The following is an 18,737-nucleotide window of genomic DNA, read 5'->3' as shown; positions in this document are numbered from 1 at the left end:
AATGCTTAATCCACGGAGAAACACACCACAGCCCGTATTCAGAAACTTCTGCATTTGAAACAAGCCGTCAGGATTTCTGTCCATTTGTGATGTCACAAATCTACAATATTTAGGACCATTTCAAAGTTTTTAACGTAAACATTCTAAATGGGTCCCAGTTTATTCCTGGTTGCAGTGTATGTTTATGACATCAGATGACAGGAAGTATTCATGGACCTAGCAACGCAATTTCTGTTGCAATTCCGTCAAAATGCGAAAAAAAACTGAGCTTTAAGACAGAGGGTGAATACAGGTATATTCAGGCTGAAAGTATGAGGAAAAAAAAGTTTTTTTAACCTTACAGCATGTAAACATGTTCTAGTAGAAACACAACATACAAATATGAATCTGAAAATGAGCATGATATGGGACCTTTAATGCCTGTAACTTGTAACCATAACTTCATAGAATCAATGTAGATTCTTTTATTTTTTGTCAGTCTTCTTCTTCTTCTTCTTTTGGCAGGAATTATGAACTCCATCACTCTGGTTTTATTAACCTATCTCTTCCTACATTTTTTTTCTTGCTCAATTGACACCAAACTTGCTCCGCTGCATCTTCAGAATGTCCTCACAAATGATCCAGCCAGATTTTTTGATTTATCAAAGAATTGAGCCCACAGTGAATCAAAAACGCTTTAGTGTAAACAGTACTGCACAGGTCCTCGCTAAAAAAAGCTCCAATGTTCATGAAAATAAATGACAAAATGTTGAGGTCATGGCAGATCTAGGTGGTAAATTTCAGAATTTATCTCAAAAACTGTATTTTTTACAGTATTTTGAATTTCATCCCCATTGCGTCAATGGAAATCAAGCATTTTTAATTTTAAATCATTTGGCACTTATAGAGCAATCAATCTGATTAAAATACATTTCTCTGTGTTGTCTGGATATGTATGCAAATTCTCAGAATTTTATCTTGAAAACGGAATTTTTTACACTAGTTTGAAATCTGCCTTTACATGCCCCCCTCCCCCTAGGCAGTTAGCCCACCAAGACAGGGACTTGTCCTTTGGTGTCTGAGGTTGTGAATTTGGAACCCGATTGAGGCAGAATGAACATGCTAATGCCTTAAAGGATTAATGATGTTTATTATGGCTTCCTTCTAATTTCTATTCTAAGCCATATTTCTTTCGCCTAGAAAACGTGTCAACAAGGCATCTACTAAATAAAGTTGCGCTCATTCATGGGTTTACTCACGGTTAGATGTCCTTTCTGTCATTGGATGCATATGATGATTTGCAGCCTTTGTGTGTGTGTGCGTGTGTTAAACTACATAAACCAACCCAAACAACCCAAAACAGGATATGCCGCGGCAACCCAAAGTAAAGAAAAAAGATTAACTTAAACTTTGTCTTATTGAAATGAACAAACTATATTAAAGCCCGTTAAAAAACTATTTCGGCTCTTGGCGTCCTTAAACAGCTGCACTCTCCACAGCTGATACTAAATCAGGATGATGGCAACAGGATGACGGCATCAACTGGTGCCAAATTTATAAACAATTCAATGCTGTGGTTGGCCACATGGGGCAAAAATACCAATAACTATCAACATAATGTTTCTCTTATAATAAGGAATTCAACTACTCCTTTCTTAATATTTGGCTCCTACATACCGGCCCCTATTGTTCATAAGTGCAAAACGTAACAATTCAACTAAACAAAAAAATGGAGCCAAACTAAAAATAAATAAATATGTTTCTTATCGTACTACCTCATAACTGTGTTATGTGTTTGAGTGCACTTGAAATCTCGATTTAATCTGAAGCTTCTACTAAAAGGCATATCTTGCTGATTGGCCGCTGTAGAGTGCTGGTCTTTGTCTTCAGCAGTACACTCCTGACATGTCCTCTTGAGTCAGCCTTTGCTTCTATGATTCTACCCAAGATCCATGAGCCTCTAGGGGCATTACTGTCTGCCACCACTACAATATCTCCTGTTCTGAAGTTTCTCTTGGTGCGATTCCACTTCTGCCTTGCTTGCATCAGAGGAAGGTATTCTTTTATCCATCGAGTCCAAAAGAGGTTTGAAATGTACTGGATTTGTCTCCATCTGCGCTTGGCATATAGATCTTCCCTTTGGAACAATCCAGGTGGGAGAATGGGTTGCACCTTGAGCTGCAACAGATGATTGGGTGTAAGGGGTTCCAAGTCATTTGGGTCACTGCAGGTTGTTGTTAAAGGGCGGCTGTTAAGTATGGCCTCAACTTCACACATGACTGTTTCCAAGCTTTCGTCATCAAGAGTCTGCTGTTTTGTGACTGACAGAAGGATCCTCTTGATTGAACGAATCAATCTTTCCCACACCCCACCATGGTGTGAACCCGCAGGTGGGTTGAATGTCCATTTTACTCCTCTTTGCAAGAGAGCATCTTTGATCTTATTTAGGTTCCAAGCTTGGAGTGCTTCTCTCAACTCTCTCTCAGTAGCAACAAGATTTGTGCGTTGTCTGATCTGATTTCCTTAACCTGCCCTCTCCTGCAAATGAAGCGTCTGCATGCATTTATACATGAACTGGGTGTCAAGGGAGTGGGCCACTTCTAAGTGAACAGCTCTACAGGACAGACATGTGAAGATTACTCCATATCTTTTTACTAGGCTTCGGCCTCTCTTGACTTCTATTGGCCCGAAGTAGTCTACACCAACAAGTGTGAAGGGAGGTAACTCAGGTGTCAGGCGGTCTCTGGGTAAATCTGCCATTTTTGCTCACCTAGAGCTGAATGAAGGCGTCTGCATGTTACGCACTCTGATATAACCTTTCTAGCGAGGGTGTTCGCACAAGGGATCCAATATTTCCGTCTTAACTGAGCTAACATGATGTTTCTTCCACTGTGGCCTACTTGGTCATGGATGTGTTTGAGCAATAGCTTGGAAACATGATGATCCTTCGGCAGGATTATTGGATGCTTTGTTTCCTCTGGCATAGCCGACCTGCTTAGTCTTCCGCCCAGTCTGAGCAGGCTATTCTCCAATCTGGGGTCTAAGTTAAAGATGGGGCTATCCTTTCTTACTGTGAGGCCCTTCTTTAATCTTGCAATCTCATTTTGAAAGCCTTGCTGCTGACAGAAGCATGCAATGGCTTTTTCAGCACCGCTTATGTCATCCACTGAGAGACTGACATTTGTTATGGAGCTTTTAAACTTGTCCATCTTTTCCTTAATTAGTCCATTCCATTTTGCTTGCTTGCTTCCTGTGACTGGACTGTTTCAACAACTTCTTTTCTTTTCACATGCAGGTCTCGAAGCAGTTTCTTGAGTTTAGAAGCCAGGCGACTGACTTTGTAAGTCGGTGCCAAGATGAGAAGTAATGAATCAGAGAACTAGTGCTGTTGTGTTGTTCTTTCATTATTGTATTGACAATTACTCGTTCCTTCTTTATCTCAGGGTCATTTGGACAAATCGAAGTTAGTTCAGTTGTCAAGATGGGCCACTCCTGCTCTGCTCTTTGGAGAAAGATCGGTCCATTCTTCCAAAGATCTGATCTTATGAGGGCTTCAGCAGTTAGACCTCTAGAGGCAAAGTCTGCCGGGTTGTCTTTAGTGTTGATGTATCTCCACTGCTGACATCTGACACTTCTCTGATGGCACTAATTCGATTGGCCACAAATGTCTGGAATCTTTTGGTCTCATTTTTAATATACTTCAAGACTGCAGTACTGTCAGTCCAAAACACTGATCTTTCTAGCTGCAGATGTAGCTCTGATGCTAACATCCTCTCCATACGTACTGCTAACGTGGCTGCAGTCACTCCATCCGTGGTATGGTAATCTGCTTGAGGGCGCTACTCTGGCTTTTCCCATCACAAATGCTACATGCACTTGATCTTGTGTGTTGGTGAGCCGCAGGTAGGACACTGTTCCATAGCCAAGCTCACTCGCGTCACAAAAATGGTGCAATTGTGCCCATTTTATCTTGTCGAAGCTTGGTGGTTTAATGCATCTGCTAATGCTGAAGTTCTCAACCGTATGAAGATCTGCAAGCCCACCTTTGCCATGGTTGAATGAAACCATCTGGGACCTTTTCATCCCATCCATATTTTAGCTTGCAGAGCTCTTGCAAGATTAGCTTTGCAGTGAAGATGAATGGTGCTATAAATCCAAGAGGGTCGTAAACAGAGCTTACGACCGACAAAATGCCTCTTCTAGTACAGGCTTGCTGCTTAAGTGCAACCTTGAATGTGAACTTGTCATCTTCCACTGACCACTGGATTCCAAGAGCTCGTTCGATGGGAAGGTCTTCTGAGTCCAAGTCCAAGCTCTTTATTTCTTTTGCTCTGTCTTCTTTGGGTATAGAAGCCAAAACATCTCTGCTGTTACTCCACCATTTTGTGAGATGGAACCCACCTTGTGCACAGAGTCTGCAGAGTTCTTTACAGAGTGCTATTGCTTGTCTTTCTGTGGACACAGACTTAAGACAATCTCAACGTAGAAGTTGTCCATTACAGTGCCGATGGCCTCAGCAGAGAATTTATCCTTGTTGTCCCTCTGCAACTTTTTTGAGTGCGTAGCTAGCACAGCTTGAAGATGACGTAGCTCCAAACAAATGGACTGTCATCCTGTACTCCTCAAGGCTTTGGTGGAAATCACCTCCTGGCCACCATAGAAAGCGCAGGAAGTCTTTGTCTGTTTGGTGTGACTCTAACTTGATGGACATACCTTCTATGTCAGCCATCATAGCAACAGGCTCCTTCCTGAAACGTAACAAGACACCTATGAGGGTTGCTGGTTAAGTTTGGACCTTGAATGAGCTCATTATTCAGTGAGAATCCATTGAAAGAGGCGGAGCAGTCAACACAACACGGATTTTTTCCTTCTTGGGATGGTATACGCCATGGTGTGGTATATACCACACCTTTCCATCGTTCCTTTTAAGCTCCGACCTTGGTACAGCTTCAGCATGACCTTTTTCTATGACCCCTTGCAGGAAGCGGTGTATTCTTCTTTTAACTTTGTATCCTTTTGTAACTTTCGTTTCAGGCATGATGCACGATGCTGGACCACTTGACGATTATCAGGCACTTTAACTTCGTCCTTTTTAAAGGGCAACGGTAGCTGATAGTGTCCATCCTTGATTTCAGCCTTTTCCATTATCCCATGAATCTTTGTCCTCCAGCGACATCTCATTTTTTTTCATAGGCCTTTTCAGGGAAGTCATGGTTATAATGCGATTAGCATAGATGACTTGATTCTTTTCATTAGATGGGTTATCCAAAAGGCCATTTACCACCCATCCTAAGACGGTTCTGACGGCATATGGCACATCACCTTGGCTGTTGATAACTTGCCGTGGTTCTAGAAGCTTGGGTGCATTCATTCTTATGAGTAGCCAAATGTCTGCATCAATGTGTGGTATATGGACCTCTTTTAGGTAGGGCCATTTTTTGATCATGTCATCAGTGATTACAGGCTCTTTTGTGACGGAATTTCATCCTGAGTGTATGTCTCAGGGAGCTGTAAAAATTCCTCTCCATCAAGACCGCTCACTTCAAGGCATTTGAGCACACTGCTTCCCACTATTTTCTGTTGACCCATAGTGCGCAACAGGATTCTTGTTTTTTTTCCTTGGACTTGTAACTGCTGCCTAAGGGCTTCAGTGCAGAAGGATGCAAGATCTTCCTTGATCCAAGAATGCATGTGTCTGTATTATCAGATTTGAATTTAATGCCTTTAGTTGAACAGGTATGACAGAAAGTGGGACTAATTGAGTGTTACCGACCCCCGTGCAGGCATTGGAGTCCAAAGAGACTAGTGCACTTACAGATGCTTTCTCTGTCTTTACTGGATTTTCAAATGTCCGTCTTCGCATATGTAGGACTGTTGGATGCCTGAGAGTACACTCTTTGCAGATCATTCTTTTCTGACAGTTTCTACTAAGATGCCCTCTGGTGAGACAGTCAAAACATATGCCTTTTCCTCTTGTCAGCATGATTATTTTTCCAAAATTCATGCATGTTTTCTAATCCATGATTTGCATTGCAGTATGGACAAGGCTGTTGAACTGGTGTTAAGCTGGGAGGACTTGCAGGAGTGTTTGACTTGGGAGCGAGAACTGAGTTGTTTGAAGTTGCTATGGTGACGAAGCTACTTCTTTTATAAGCCGGAGCAATTCTCAGCTTAGAGTCCTTGGTTACTTTACTGTCCTTTTTGGGTAAACCATCTTGCAAATCACCAAACAATGGATCCATAGCGATATTTGCATTCTTTCAACAAACTCAACCAGTTGTCGGAACTGGGCTCTTTTACTGCTGCGTTTATAGTGGTCATAAGCTGTTGTCCTCCATCTCTCCCGTAGCTTATATGGGAGCTTGCTACCGCACACTTCATGTTGGTAGCTTGATTCATTTCCTTTAGAGCAGCGGTCCCAACCTTTTTAGCGCCAAGGACCGGTTTAACGTCAGACAATATTTTCACGGACAGGCCTTCAAGGTGTGGCGGATAAATACAACAAAATAAAATGATACGACCGGCATAAAAAACAGTGGTATATTGTAAATATAATAATAAACGTGAATGCACTGTGTACTCATATGCAACTTTATTAGCAGCGTCCTCTTAAACATCGCGCCAACAACATAACATGAGTATCATCCTCTCTGCCCCCTAACGCTCTCTGGTCGCTATGGTAACGTTTAAACATGCCTACAAAAATAAGATACAGATACACCACAAAAACGAATATAAAGTGCATGTGAAAAAATTAACTCACCATAACGCTAAATCAATGTGAGCCTGAGCTTGTTTCTCTGCAACGAGACGGTCCCATCTAGGGTAATAGGAGACAGTGACCCGAAGTGTGTTGCTTATGTCCAGTCTACTCCGTAATTTAGTTTTGGTTGCTGTCACTGCAGAAAACCCGCTTCACACAGATAGGATGTCGGAAATGGCAACAGGGTTTTTCAGTGCTGTTGTGGCGATCTCAGGGTATTCTGCCGAGACTTAATCCAGAACACCGGCAGAGTTGTTGTCGCCGCATAGTATGCAGAGCGGGCTTGGTGCGTGGGAGTCACCTGTCGCGATAAATCCATATTTTAAGTAGGACTCCTGTATTGTCTGTTAAATGCAGCTTTCTTTTCTTGGAAGTCGTTGGCCCTTCTTCTGTCTCTTCACTGGGCCTTTTCCCCTTCCCAAAGAAACTCTCCAAAGACGTCTGTTTTTTACTCATTTTGCTAGCTTGTGGGTTAAATTTTAGCGTTAACGTATCACTACGATGTAACGGAGAGAATCGGTCATTTTTCAAAATAAAACATCATTCAGATTCAGATAATAAATAAAACGGAAATAATGTAAGTTATTTATTCTTTCTGTGCGGCCCGGTACCAAATGACCCACGGACGGTACCGGTCCGCGGCCCGGGGTTGGGGACCGCTGCTTTAGAGCATTGATGTTTACCATAGCATTACAGCAGCCAAGTAAGAACAGTGAATATGAATGCAAAGCTTTGCTGTCCTCTGCCTTTATAGGACTCCAATTGAGAGCTTTCTCCTGATATGCATGAGCGATGAGGATTTCGTTACCATAATGCTTTTGTAACAGCCTTTTAGCTTCTTTGTAGCCGTTTCCTGCCTCCATGTGTTGACAGCTTTTAACAAGTGACTTTGCTTTTCCTCCAGTGTACTGTTCCAAAAAGAGCATTCTGTCTTGGTTACTGCTTGTTCTCTCTTCAATGAACTGTTCAAATGTCCTCATAAAGCTCAGATATTTAAGCGGGTCTCCTTTAAACACAGGAATTTCTGTAGATGGTAAGGCTGCAAGTCTCTGCTCATTTATTAGCATGTCTGTTATCATAGAGTAGAGTACAGTAGAGTAGCGTGATGGGGGCTCAGAGGTCAGAGAGTAGAGAAGGGTAGAGTAGAGTAGAGTGATGGGGTTCCGAGGTCAGACAGTAGAGTAGGGTAGAGTAGAGTGATGGGGCTCAGAGGTCAGACAGTAGAGTAGAGTAGAGTGATGGAAACTTGGAGGTCAGACAGTAGAGTAGAGTAGAGTAGAGTAGAGTAGAGTAGAGTAGAGTACAGTGATGGAGGTTCTGAGGTCAGACAGAGGAGTAGAGTAGACTGATGGAGGCTCGGAGGTCAGACAGAGGAGTAGAGTCGAGTAGAGTCATGGGGTTCAGAGGTACAACAGTAGAGTAGAGTAGAGTAGAGTAGAGTAGAGTAGAGTAGCGTGATGGAGGCTCAGAGGTCAGACAGTAGAGTACAGTACAGTAGAATGATTGAGGCTCAGTGGTCAGACAGTAGAGTAGAGTAGAGTAGAGTAGAGTGATAGAGGCTCAGTGGTCAGACAGTAGAGTAGAGTAGAGTAGAGTGGAGTAGAGTGGAGTAGAGTAGAGTGATGGGTTCAGAGGTCAGACAGAGTAGAGTAGAGTACGGTACAGTAGAGAGTAGAGTAGAGTAGAGTAGCGTAGAGTGATGGGGTTCCGAGGGCAGACAGTAGAGTAGGGTAGAGTAGAATGATGGGGGATCAGAGGTCAGACAGTAGAGTAGAGTATAGTAGAGTAGAGTAATGTAGAGTAGAGTGATGTGGGCTCAGAGGTCAGACAGTAGAGTAGAGTAGAGTAGAGTAGAGTAGAAGAGGTTAGACAGTGGAGTAGAGTAAAGTGATGGGGTTCCGAGGTCAGACAGTAGAGTAGAGTAGAGTAGGGTGATGGGGGCTCAGAGGTCAGACAGTAGAGTAGAGTACAGTAGAGAGTAGAGTAGAGTAGAGTAGAGTAGAGTGATGGGGTTCCGAGGTCAGACAGTAGAGTAGGGTAGAGTAGAGTGATGGGGGCTCAGAGGTCAGACAGTAGAGTAGAGTAGAGTAGAGTAGAGTAGAGTAAAGTGATGGAGGTTTGGAGGTCAGACAGAGGAGTAGAGTAGAGTAGACTGATGGAGGCTCGGAGGTCAGACAGTGGAGTAGAGTCGAGTAGAGTAAAGTAGAGTAGAGTGATGGAGGCTCAGAGGTCAGACAGTAGAGTAGAGTAGAGTAGAGCAGAGTAGAGGGATGGGGGCTCAGAGGTCAGACAGTAGAGTCGAGTAGAGTAGAGTAGTGTAGAGTGATGGAGGCTCAGAGGTCAGACAGTAGAGTAGAGTTAGGTAGAGTAGAGTAGAGTAGAGTAGAGTAGAGTAGAGTAGAGTAGAGTGATGGAGGCCCAGCGGTCAGACAGTAGAGTAGAGTAAGGTAGCGTAGAGTAGAGTAGAGTAGAGTAGAGTAGAGTAGATTGATGGAGGCTCAGAGGTCAGACGGTAGAGTAGAGTAGAGTAGAGTGATGGAGGCTCAGAGGTCAAACAGTACAGTAGAGTTAGGTAGAGTAGAGTAGAGTGACGGAGGCCCAGCGGTCAGACAGTAGAGTAGAGTAAGGTAGCGTAGAGTAGAGTAGAGTAGAGTAGATTGATGGAGGCTCAGAGGTCAGACGGTAGAGTAGAGTAAAGTAGAGTAGAGTAGAGTAGAGTAGAGTAGAGTAGAGTAGAGTAGAGTGACGGAGGCCCAGCGGTCAGACAGTAGAGTAGAGTAGAGTAGAGTGATGGAGGCTCAGAGGTCAGACAGTAGAGTAGATTAGAGTAGAGTGACGGAGGCCCAGCGGTCAGACAGTAGAGTAGAGTAAGGTAGCGTAGAGTAGAGTAGAGTAGAGTAGATTGATGGAGGCTCAGAGGTCAGACGGTAGAGTAGAGTAGAGTAGAGTAGAGTAGAGTAGAGTGACGGAGGCTCAGAGGTCAGAGGCGAGAGGCATCCCAGCATCCTCACTGATTGGCGAGGAGATGACGGCCATCTTGGATTGTAGCGGGGAAGAAAGATTGATGCGGTAAGCTCCTTCTTTTATTCCTTTAATTTATTTTCTCGGCAAACACTCAACGAAACCTCCTTTAGAGAAACACGGGACTCGTGTGGGAGTTACCACGGAACCAGACCGTGGAGGAGAGAGGAGAATAGGACTTTAAACCCGGCAGTCCGCGGTCCTTTCTTTTTGTTGTTGTTTTGGGGAACTAACCGACGGAGGCACAGCAGGCCCAAACCCCAACAAAATACACCTGCACACCGGTCTCCTCTCTGCCGGTGGCCTGTCTGCATGACCATATTCAGACAGACGTCCCCGGTTTACCAGATGGTGTTACACCTGCTCACAACTCCCCCCGTAGTCTGGTCGTTACGGTGCTGTTAGCCGAATAGCTAGTTGGTAGCAAGCGTTAGCTCTCATGCTAGCGTCCCCATGTATACCTATAGAGTTAGCTGTTAGCCTACGTGCACTACTCAGCTAGCACGTAGCTCCTGACACATTTTACAGCTAACAAGGTAATACCAGTTAATAGCTATTATTTATTTGGGTTTTACAAGCTCAACTGTATTAAAGATAACCCGCTTCATTGGTGCTGGGGAGAGAACCAGCGGGTTGCTATCATTTAATGGTGGAGTTCGTTGGAGAGATTATCGGAGCTAGCATTAGCCTCCATAGCTAACAGTAGCTAGTGTCTTTGCGACACTGCTGCACCGTTTAACGTCGCTTTGAAACAAGAACAGTGATGCTTGTAAACTACCTAAAGTTGGGGCTGTTTTCTAACCTGAAACACGTTGTGTCCAAGCAACAATAAACACTTTATATAATATTACAAGCGCGCAAGAGCTCATTTAGCCGTAATCGATGCTACGTAGTGGGCCAATTGCTCTCAGGGATTGTAGAGCTAACCTGCTGTAGTAAATAAAAATAATCCTGAGAGATCACTGTTCAAACACGGCTGTGGATCCATATGTTTATGCATGTACAGTAGCCAGGTTTCCATCAGGTTTTACACAAGATTTAAACAGGTAAGCTCCTATATATTGTGACATTATTGTGCAGTGGTTTACAATGTGCATGACTATCTTTCACACATTATAGGGTTGAAATGAACAATCTGTACATAAAGATAATGTAGGAATATGTGAAAAAAACAGGTCGTCAACACCAACAACATTTTCTGGTGGTTATTTAACTTTTTAGACTTCTCTTTTTTTTTTAAATCTACAGAAAATAGTGAAGTTCATTACAGGTTCCCAGAGACAAAGTTGGACACTCGTAGTAGTTGTTTTGTCTAACCAACAAAGACTAAGAAAGCCAGAAAAGATGCACATTTAACCAGATAATCTGGGTGATGTCTATTTGTTCATACAAATCAGATGTTGCAGGTTAATCTGCAGTCAGTGCTGTTCAGACAAGACCTGCGTCTGCAGCTGTAGATCCGCTTAAAACGTACAATTATTCCAAACCTATTAAGTATATTAGCAGACATAATTGTAAAGTTTTATTTAATGTAAGGTGCAAAGGGGTTTAAGTAACCACAACGTTGATGTGCACAGTTCCATAATTAATAATACACTTTGTGCATCAAAGAAAGGCGGATTGTCTGAGCAGGAAAGTATAAAATAAGTACACAATGTAAGTAGATGTTAAAAAACTTTGTTGGGTTACATGCATGCAGAGTTTAGCATTTGCGGCTGATAACAGCTGAAGTTTAAATACAGCATCTTATATGGATTTTGAGACGGTGTCATGAATCACAGCTTTAGCTAAATACTGCAGGTGTGACAGGAAGGAGTTGCAGTGTTGGTCTGTTAGCCAATCTGACCGTTTCCTGTCTGGTTTCTCAGGTGACACGAGGTATGTTTGGTGCTAACCGGAAGAAGTTTATGGAGGGAGGGGTAGAGAGCGACTACGCGGACGACTCCAGCCTCTACTACACCCAACAGTCCATGTTCCCTCCTCACCGCCCTGACAAAGATGTAAGTTGTCTGTTAAACTCTTCCTTAGGGTTTTTAGGACTGCAACTGTTTGATTTTAATTTTAGTTTCACACTAAGTGCTTGGATTTGGTGCATCTCTAGAATTGTATTGACAAAATTTTAAAAAGATACCCTCATAGTGTGATGCCAGCCAACTCTTCATCTGCCAGCAAGGAGCTTCTCCAGATCGTCATACTTTTATTTATTTTATTTATGGTTTAACAAAAGATGATGTTGTCGGGAGAATTAAAGGACGTGTTTGTGTTTCCTCTCAGATGCTGGCGTCTTCCTCTGCTTCCTCAACGGGTCAACTGTCACAGCTAGGAGCCAGTTTATATGGCCCACAGAGTAAGATGAACACACTCACCTGTTATTACTGTTTCCATTGATAAGCATTGTAAAACTCAATCTATGGTCGAAGTGAGAGGTTAAATTGAGCAGATTTGGATTTCTCCCATTGATATCTCCACCACAACACCAGACAGATGTATCATACATACGTGGCGTCTGTAGCTGACATGTGTTCTCTCTCTGGTTTTAGGTGCTTTGGGGTTTCCCATGCGTGGTATGAACAGCAGCGCAGCTCCTCAGTTAAGTCGAAGTGGGTTGAACCAGTCTGCCAGTCAGCTCCCGAGTCATGCCAGTGCACCCAACACTGGCACGATGCACACGCCTTCCTCACCGAGCAGGTACAACACACACATGTGAACGCTGAGGTGTATCTGTGGGCACTTAAAACATCAGCATTTATTTACTTTAGACGTCTGGATTTAATCCAAATGCTCTAAAATGTGCGGACATTTTAGACAGACAAAACAACAATGTAAAGAAAATTAATCCATAAATGAATCTGATCTGCATCTCGCCATCTTTAATTCTGTCTGATTCTGAGAGTTCACACGTGGAGGAACAAATGCAACCCAAAATAATTCACAGATTATTTACAGTCTGAACAAAGTTTGGTGGGACGCAGTAAACTCACTATCAACACGTCCAGGGGACGCTCCCTATTTTTTCCCTGATAATGCTCCATTGTGAACAATAAATTCACGTTGAATTCGACAGGACAAGAGCTAGTTAACGTTTGCTGTTAGCAGCCAATCCTGCACGCAGCGAACAACTAACGTTAACTTGTGGATCATATTTCATCCCCACTAACGCAGCCGCCTGTGTTTTTCAGTCTGAACGTTCAGTCAGACACGTAGCATCTAACCTCAATATCCCCCTTTCAAACCCAGCTGTTCTTCTTCCTATTTCTACAAACTGAACCGCCTCCTCCATCTTTAATCTCACCTTGTTGTGTGTGTCTCCTCCTCTCTGCAGGGGTATCCTGCCGATGAGCACCCGCAGCGTGCTGAACCACAACCAGCAGGTGGGGGGTCCGACGGGGCAGTCGGGTGGGATGGGAGGCGTTGGGGTGGAGAGGGGAGGTGGCGTCGGAGGAGGGAGGAGCAGCAGCATGGGGAGTCCCAGCCGGTCGTCACCCAGCATCATCGGCATGCCCAAACAGCAGCAAGCACGGCAGCCTTTCACCATCAACAGGTAACTTTATACATGAAGTCTGGTCAGTTTTACACCATTCTGTGGTCCACTCTTTACCTTTCATAGTCATTTAGTTTTATAAGCTTTTATACTCACTGTAGGGCTGCAACGAACAATTATTTATATTACTGATTAGTCTGCCGATTATTTTCTATTTTCTTTTGTCTATAAATTGTGAAAAATGTGCATCACAATTTTAGAGCTGCAAAGATGAATCGATTAGTTGTCAACTATTAAATTAATCGCCAACTGTTTTGATAATTGATTAATCGGTTTGAGTAATTTGAAAGAAAAAAAATGTCAAAATTCTCTGATTGCAGCTTCCTAAATGTGAATATTTTCTGGTTTCTTTATGACAGTAAACTGAATATCTTTGAGATGTGGACAAAACAATCATCTTGTGCCAATCAATTAATCGAGAAAATAATCAACAGATTAATCGCCAAAGGAAATAATTTAGTTATAAGTTAGTTGCAGCCCTACATGATTTCCAAGGTGACGTCTCCAAATTGCTTATTTTGTCCGACCAACAGTCCAAAACCTAAAGATAACCTGTTTACTGTCATAGAAGTGTAAAGAAACCAACAAATATTCACATTTGAGAAGCTGACACCACTGAATTTTATCAATTTTGCTTAAAAACACGGCTTTAAAAAGCATTGAATTAAGTTCCCTCTAAAAAGGAAATAAATAAGAAGGTATTAAGAAGAGTATAGAAAGGTCTTGAATATTGTTTTTATATTTTTTAAAATTATGTTATATTATTATATATAATAATATATATATATATATTTTTTCATTTTAATTATTTCGCTCCTATTTAAAAATGATTCAAATAAATATTGATTAAACGCTATAAACATTATCTATCCTGCGCAAAAACATCCTCTATCAGAAATAAATTGATAAAAATGTATTATTTTTTTGCGTCTCTGTGCAGCCGTGTGTTTTCAGTTATGTTTTTCAGGATCAGAGTTGTGAGAATAATCATATTAATGTGTGTGTGTCTCTGTTTGTGTGTCAGTATGTCGGGGTTTGGTGTGAACAGGAATCCAGGCTACAACATGAACAACTCCCTATCCAACAACATCTTCAATGGCACAGGTAAAAAACACAAAATGTCATCATTCAGATATCAGTCAGCAGTTGATGTTTCAACTTCAGTTACTTCTCCTCTGTAGTTGCAGTAGTGGATTGTTTTTAAACTTTGATAGAAGCTCAGTTTATTTAATTTATTTCTCTGTGTGTGTTGTTCCAGACGGCAGTGAGAATGTGACGGGGTTGGACCTGTCAGACTTCCCAGCGTTAGCAGACAGGAGTCGGAGGGATGGAGGCTCAAATCCAACCCCACTGCTCAACCCGCTGGCCGGTCGGGCTCCTTACGGTGAGACACCAGTGCCTTTATTAAACTTCTATCAAAGACCAAAACATGTCATTAAAAATATATATTTATTTTCTGTCCAAGCTATCTAGGTACTCTACTACTTTTTTGTAAAATGTACATTTTTTAAATTATCTCACCTCAAAGTACAAATGGTGAGATCGTCCTAAGCAGGTGGAGTTTGTACAGTTACCAGCGAAATGTAGATGTTCAAAATGTATTTAAGATTTATTATGGCATCAGTTTTTAAAATGAGTTTTGTGGCTGATGGATTTCAGAGTTGAAAGCCAACCTGAATTTGTACCTGCCACAATCAATAATAAAAAATATTTATTACTTGCTTCCATAAGTCTTAAATGTATCTCTTTTTTTTCACCTATCTGAATGTGCTTTAATATCACATTATTAATCAGTACATCGCTAACGACTCTACCCTCCATTTCTCCAGTTGGCATGGTAACCAAGCCGTCCAGTGAGCAGTCGCAGGACTTCTCCATCCATAACGAAGATTTCCCAGCTCTCCCTGGGCCAAACTACCAAACAAAAGACCCCACCAGCACCAACGAAGACAGCAAAACGGTTAGACACCTTTTCTTCTTCTCCTTCTTTGTTTATTTTTCATTGTTTTCTTGTTTTGGTTGTTCTGTATTTTTCTGTGAATTGAACGCTGACTTGCTGTTTTCATCACGGTGTCCTCTCCTTACTTATGCAGCGCTCTCACGTCCTGACTCGCCATTTTTTCGGACTGTTTTTTCCCTCCGTTTTTGTCCAATCAGAATCTGAACTCATCGGGAAAGCCCACCTCTAACTCAGATGGTCCAAAGTTCCCCGGCGACAAGAGCTCTGCGCCTAGCAACAACAACCAGCAGAAGAAAGGGATTCAGGTGCTTCCCGACGGTGAGACAGACGCAGTAGATCACGATGCATCCACATAGAAATGAGAGATTCTAGTCTGAACCGTCCTCATCGTGTTGTCTCTGTGTCCCAGGGCGTGTGACCAACATCCCGATCGGCATGGTAACGGACCAGTTTGGGATGATCGGGTTGCTAACGTTCATCCGGGCGGCAGAGACGGACCCCGGCATGGTCCACCTGGCGCTGGGCTCTGACCTCACCACACTCGGCCTCAACCTCAACTCACCTGAGTACGACCAACACACACAAACAGTCTAGGATAATAATAGGGCTGGGTGGTCATTTCTATTTTCATATCCAGAATTATAATTATAGTTAGTTATTAATTTATTTCCTTAATCATGTGTATTTCACCCGTGTATGTGTATTTCAAACTTATTTATTACCCATTACAAGTACGCTGCAAATTATTTTCATTATTGATTAATCTACCAATTATTTTTTCAATTTATCAATTAGTGGTTCTGTCTATAAAGTGTCAACAAATCGTAAAAATGCTCAGCACAATTTCCAAATCGTAAAAGTGCTTGTTTTGTTTGACCGGAAACCCAAAACCCCAGAAATGTTCAATGATATTTGACCAAAAAAAGCTGCAAATTGTTAACTTGTAGAGGATGGAACAACAATTCATCCAGTATCAAAAAATCTGCTGGTTATTTTTGTGATGTTTGATTAATTGTTTCAGCTCATAAACTAACAAAAACATACCCTGATATATAAAACATTATAAAAGTAGGACAATGAGTTTATCTTAATTCAACAGTATTGAACAAAAATCGTGCTCCGTTAAAGCTGTAAAAGTACATATATATTATAACAAAAAGTTACTTATTAATACGTGAACGTGTACGACGGCCATTACCACCATTGTGGGTAAAAATAAAAAATATTTAGCCGGAGCAGGGGATAATATTCAGAGAAAAAAATTCCAAAATTAGAATGGTAAATATCCAAGAAAAAACTTGGATATTCTCTGAGATTAAAGTGGTAAATTTGTGAGAAAAAAACTCAAATCAGTATGTTGTTTTCTTCTGAATCGGCCCAATTCACAGCAATGTCTCTTCAAAGTCTGATGCTGATGATAATCTGGTGATCTGGGCTAAAACCAACGCTATGATGTTGGTGATTGGTAGACGTTTTTACAGGATTACAGCAGCTACAGATGACGGCTCTTTTCCGGTCCTTTTTCAGAGCTCATCAGTAATGGATCGCTGTCGGGTGTAAAGACCATTTCAACCAATATAACAACTAGTGTAGACTGGAGAACATCGTCAACCCTGACTTTAATCTCAAAGAATATCCAAGTTTTTTTCTTGCAAATGTACGACTGTAATCTACGACAGACTCTAATTGTCTCACTCTTTTCTCTCTCAGGAATCTCTATCCTAAATTTGCGTCTCCCTGGGCGTCGGCTCCGTGTCGACCGCAGGACATAGGTGAGTTTAGAAGCCAAATGTGTGATTTATTTTAAGTTTGTTCTGGATATTTATGGAGGAAATATTGGATTTACATTAATCTGAGGGACACAAACTCCAGTGGTGTTGTCATGTTGCTGGATGTGTTTTGGCTTCAGGCGTTCAAAGGATCGGATTTAACTTTTCATCGTTTCCTTGATTAAAAAAGAGTGCATGCAGGTTTTCCAATGTTTTCAGCTGTTTTATCCTCCTCTTCCTGCAGACTTCCACGTCCCCTCAGAGTATTTAACCAACATCCACATAAGGGACAAGGTATGTAATTCAGTGTTTTTATGTATGTGCTTTCATGTATGGGCGTCTTAGTTTCTTCCATCAATGATTTTAAAGAACTGATTTAATGAAGTGTCAGTGTTTAACTGAAGATGTTTCGTGTCTCCAGTTAGCAGCTATCAAGTTGTCTCGGTATGGTGAAGACCTGCTGTTTTATCTCTACTATATGAACGGAGGAGACCTACTACAACTCCTGGCTGCAGTAGAACTGTAAGAACAACACACACAACGCAAAAGAATTACATTACAATGGGTAAAACTAAAGACTATTTCTTACAGCTTCACTTAACACCTTTTTTCTTCTAAATTTCTTCTCATAGATAATAGTAGTATTATAGTTACTATACAGGTGATGTTTCAAACAAAACATGAACTGTTACAAAACTGTAACTGCTTTCAATCTGCTCAAAATTAGCTTGTATGTGTCTGCTTGAATTTAAAAGTTTGGAACTCTGAGGTCTATTAATTGAATTATGGTCAACAGGTTTTCGTATAAAACGTAAGCAGGTGTTACTTCAAGTTAAACCTATTAAAGAAAAGAACAAAATGTGTTTCCACCATGTTTTACCCACTTTAAATGCATAAAAAAAACACCAATTAGATGTCTTTAATAGGCGTTAGCCCAGCAGACATTTTGACTTGTCATAGCAGGAAGCTGTTGCTAATAATATTAACAATAGATCTGTTCTGTTTAAGCGTCCCAGTAAGACACGACAATACCAGGACTCTGTGATGTGTTAAAAATCAGTCAGGAGCTTTACTATCCACAGGATGTAAAATATATGAACTGTTATTTACCTGTGTGTGTGTGTGTGTGTGTGTGTGTGTGGTGTGTGGTGTGTGTGTGTGTGTGTGTGTGTGGTGTGTGTGTGTGTGTGTGTGTGTGTGTGTGGTGTGTGTGTGTGTGTGTTGTGTGTGTGTGGTGTGTGTGTGTGTGTGTGGTCCAGGTTTAACAGGGACTGGAGGTACCATAAAGAGGAGCGGGTTTGGATCACCCGGGCTCCGGGTATGGAGCCCACGCTGAAGACCAACGCCTACGAGAGAGGGACCTACTACTTCTTCGACTGCCTCAACTGGAGGAAAGTGGCAAAGGTAAAGTCATGTTCCTGATGTACAGCTTTGTTAACACATCAGATGATGTCTAAACTCCTAAATATATATATATAAACTGGGGGGAAAAAGTTCGGAAACTTATGTTCGGTTGATTATTTCTCTGTTGTTACAATGCTAATTGGCATTGTATTTTACATCGTTGGAAAGCCTGTTATTTACCTTCACAATGATGTCCAACTTGTAAGGATCATGCATTTGTGGGATGAGCAGCACAGCTGATTATGTGGGTAGCGCCCAAGAAAAATTTGCCAAAATGCTCTGCCAATGGTAAACAGTGTA

General features: G+C 41.8%; 1 protein-coding gene across 3 annotated transcripts in view; it reads left to right on the top strand.

The window, feature by feature from the left end:
- Window positions 1-3,236: 3,236 nt before the first annotated feature.
- The window catches only part of LOC119484427 (CCR4-NOT transcription complex subunit 2-like), a 22,084-nt gene continuing 6,583 nt past the window's right edge, over window positions 3,237-18,737 (top strand). Inside the window, exons 1-14 of one of the 3 annotated variants that reach the window (XM_037763230.1) lie at window positions 3,237-3,242; window positions 11,182-11,184; window positions 12,015-12,110; window positions 12,304-12,451; window positions 13,086-13,304; window positions 14,329-14,408; window positions 14,563-14,688; window positions 15,134-15,264; window positions 15,462-15,582; window positions 15,674-15,830; window positions 16,975-17,036; window positions 17,278-17,327; window positions 17,455-17,555; window positions 18,293-18,437. In XM_037763230.1, the coding sequence (XP_037619158.1) occupies window positions 12,038-12,110; window positions 12,304-12,451; window positions 13,086-13,304; window positions 14,329-14,408; window positions 14,563-14,688; window positions 15,134-15,264; window positions 15,462-15,582; window positions 15,674-15,830; window positions 16,975-17,036; window positions 17,278-17,327; window positions 17,455-17,555; window positions 18,293-18,437 (1,413 nt within the window). In that variant the 5' untranslated portion in view covers window positions 3,237-3,242; window positions 11,182-11,184; window positions 12,015-12,037. Of the gene's footprint in view, window positions 3,243-9,646; window positions 9,812-9,882; window positions 10,300-11,181; window positions 11,185-11,631; window positions 11,764-12,014; window positions 12,111-12,303; window positions 12,452-13,085; window positions 13,305-14,328; window positions 14,409-14,562; window positions 14,689-15,133; window positions 15,265-15,461; window positions 15,583-15,673; window positions 15,831-16,974; window positions 17,037-17,277; window positions 17,328-17,454; window positions 17,556-18,292; window positions 18,438-18,737 lie in introns of those variants that run through there. The other 2 variants (XM_037763228.1, XM_037763229.1) reach the window with 2 other exon arrangements.

The sequence above is a fragment of the Sebastes umbrosus genome, unplaced genomic scaffold, assembly GCF_015220745.1.
Source record: "Sebastes umbrosus isolate fSebUmb1 unplaced genomic scaffold, fSebUmb1.pri scaffold_211_arrow_ctg1, whole genome shotgun sequence".
Lineage (NCBI taxonomy): Eukaryota > Metazoa > Chordata > Actinopteri > Perciformes > Sebastidae > Sebastes > Sebastes umbrosus.
This window is presented reverse-complemented; position numbering and strand designations above follow the sequence as displayed.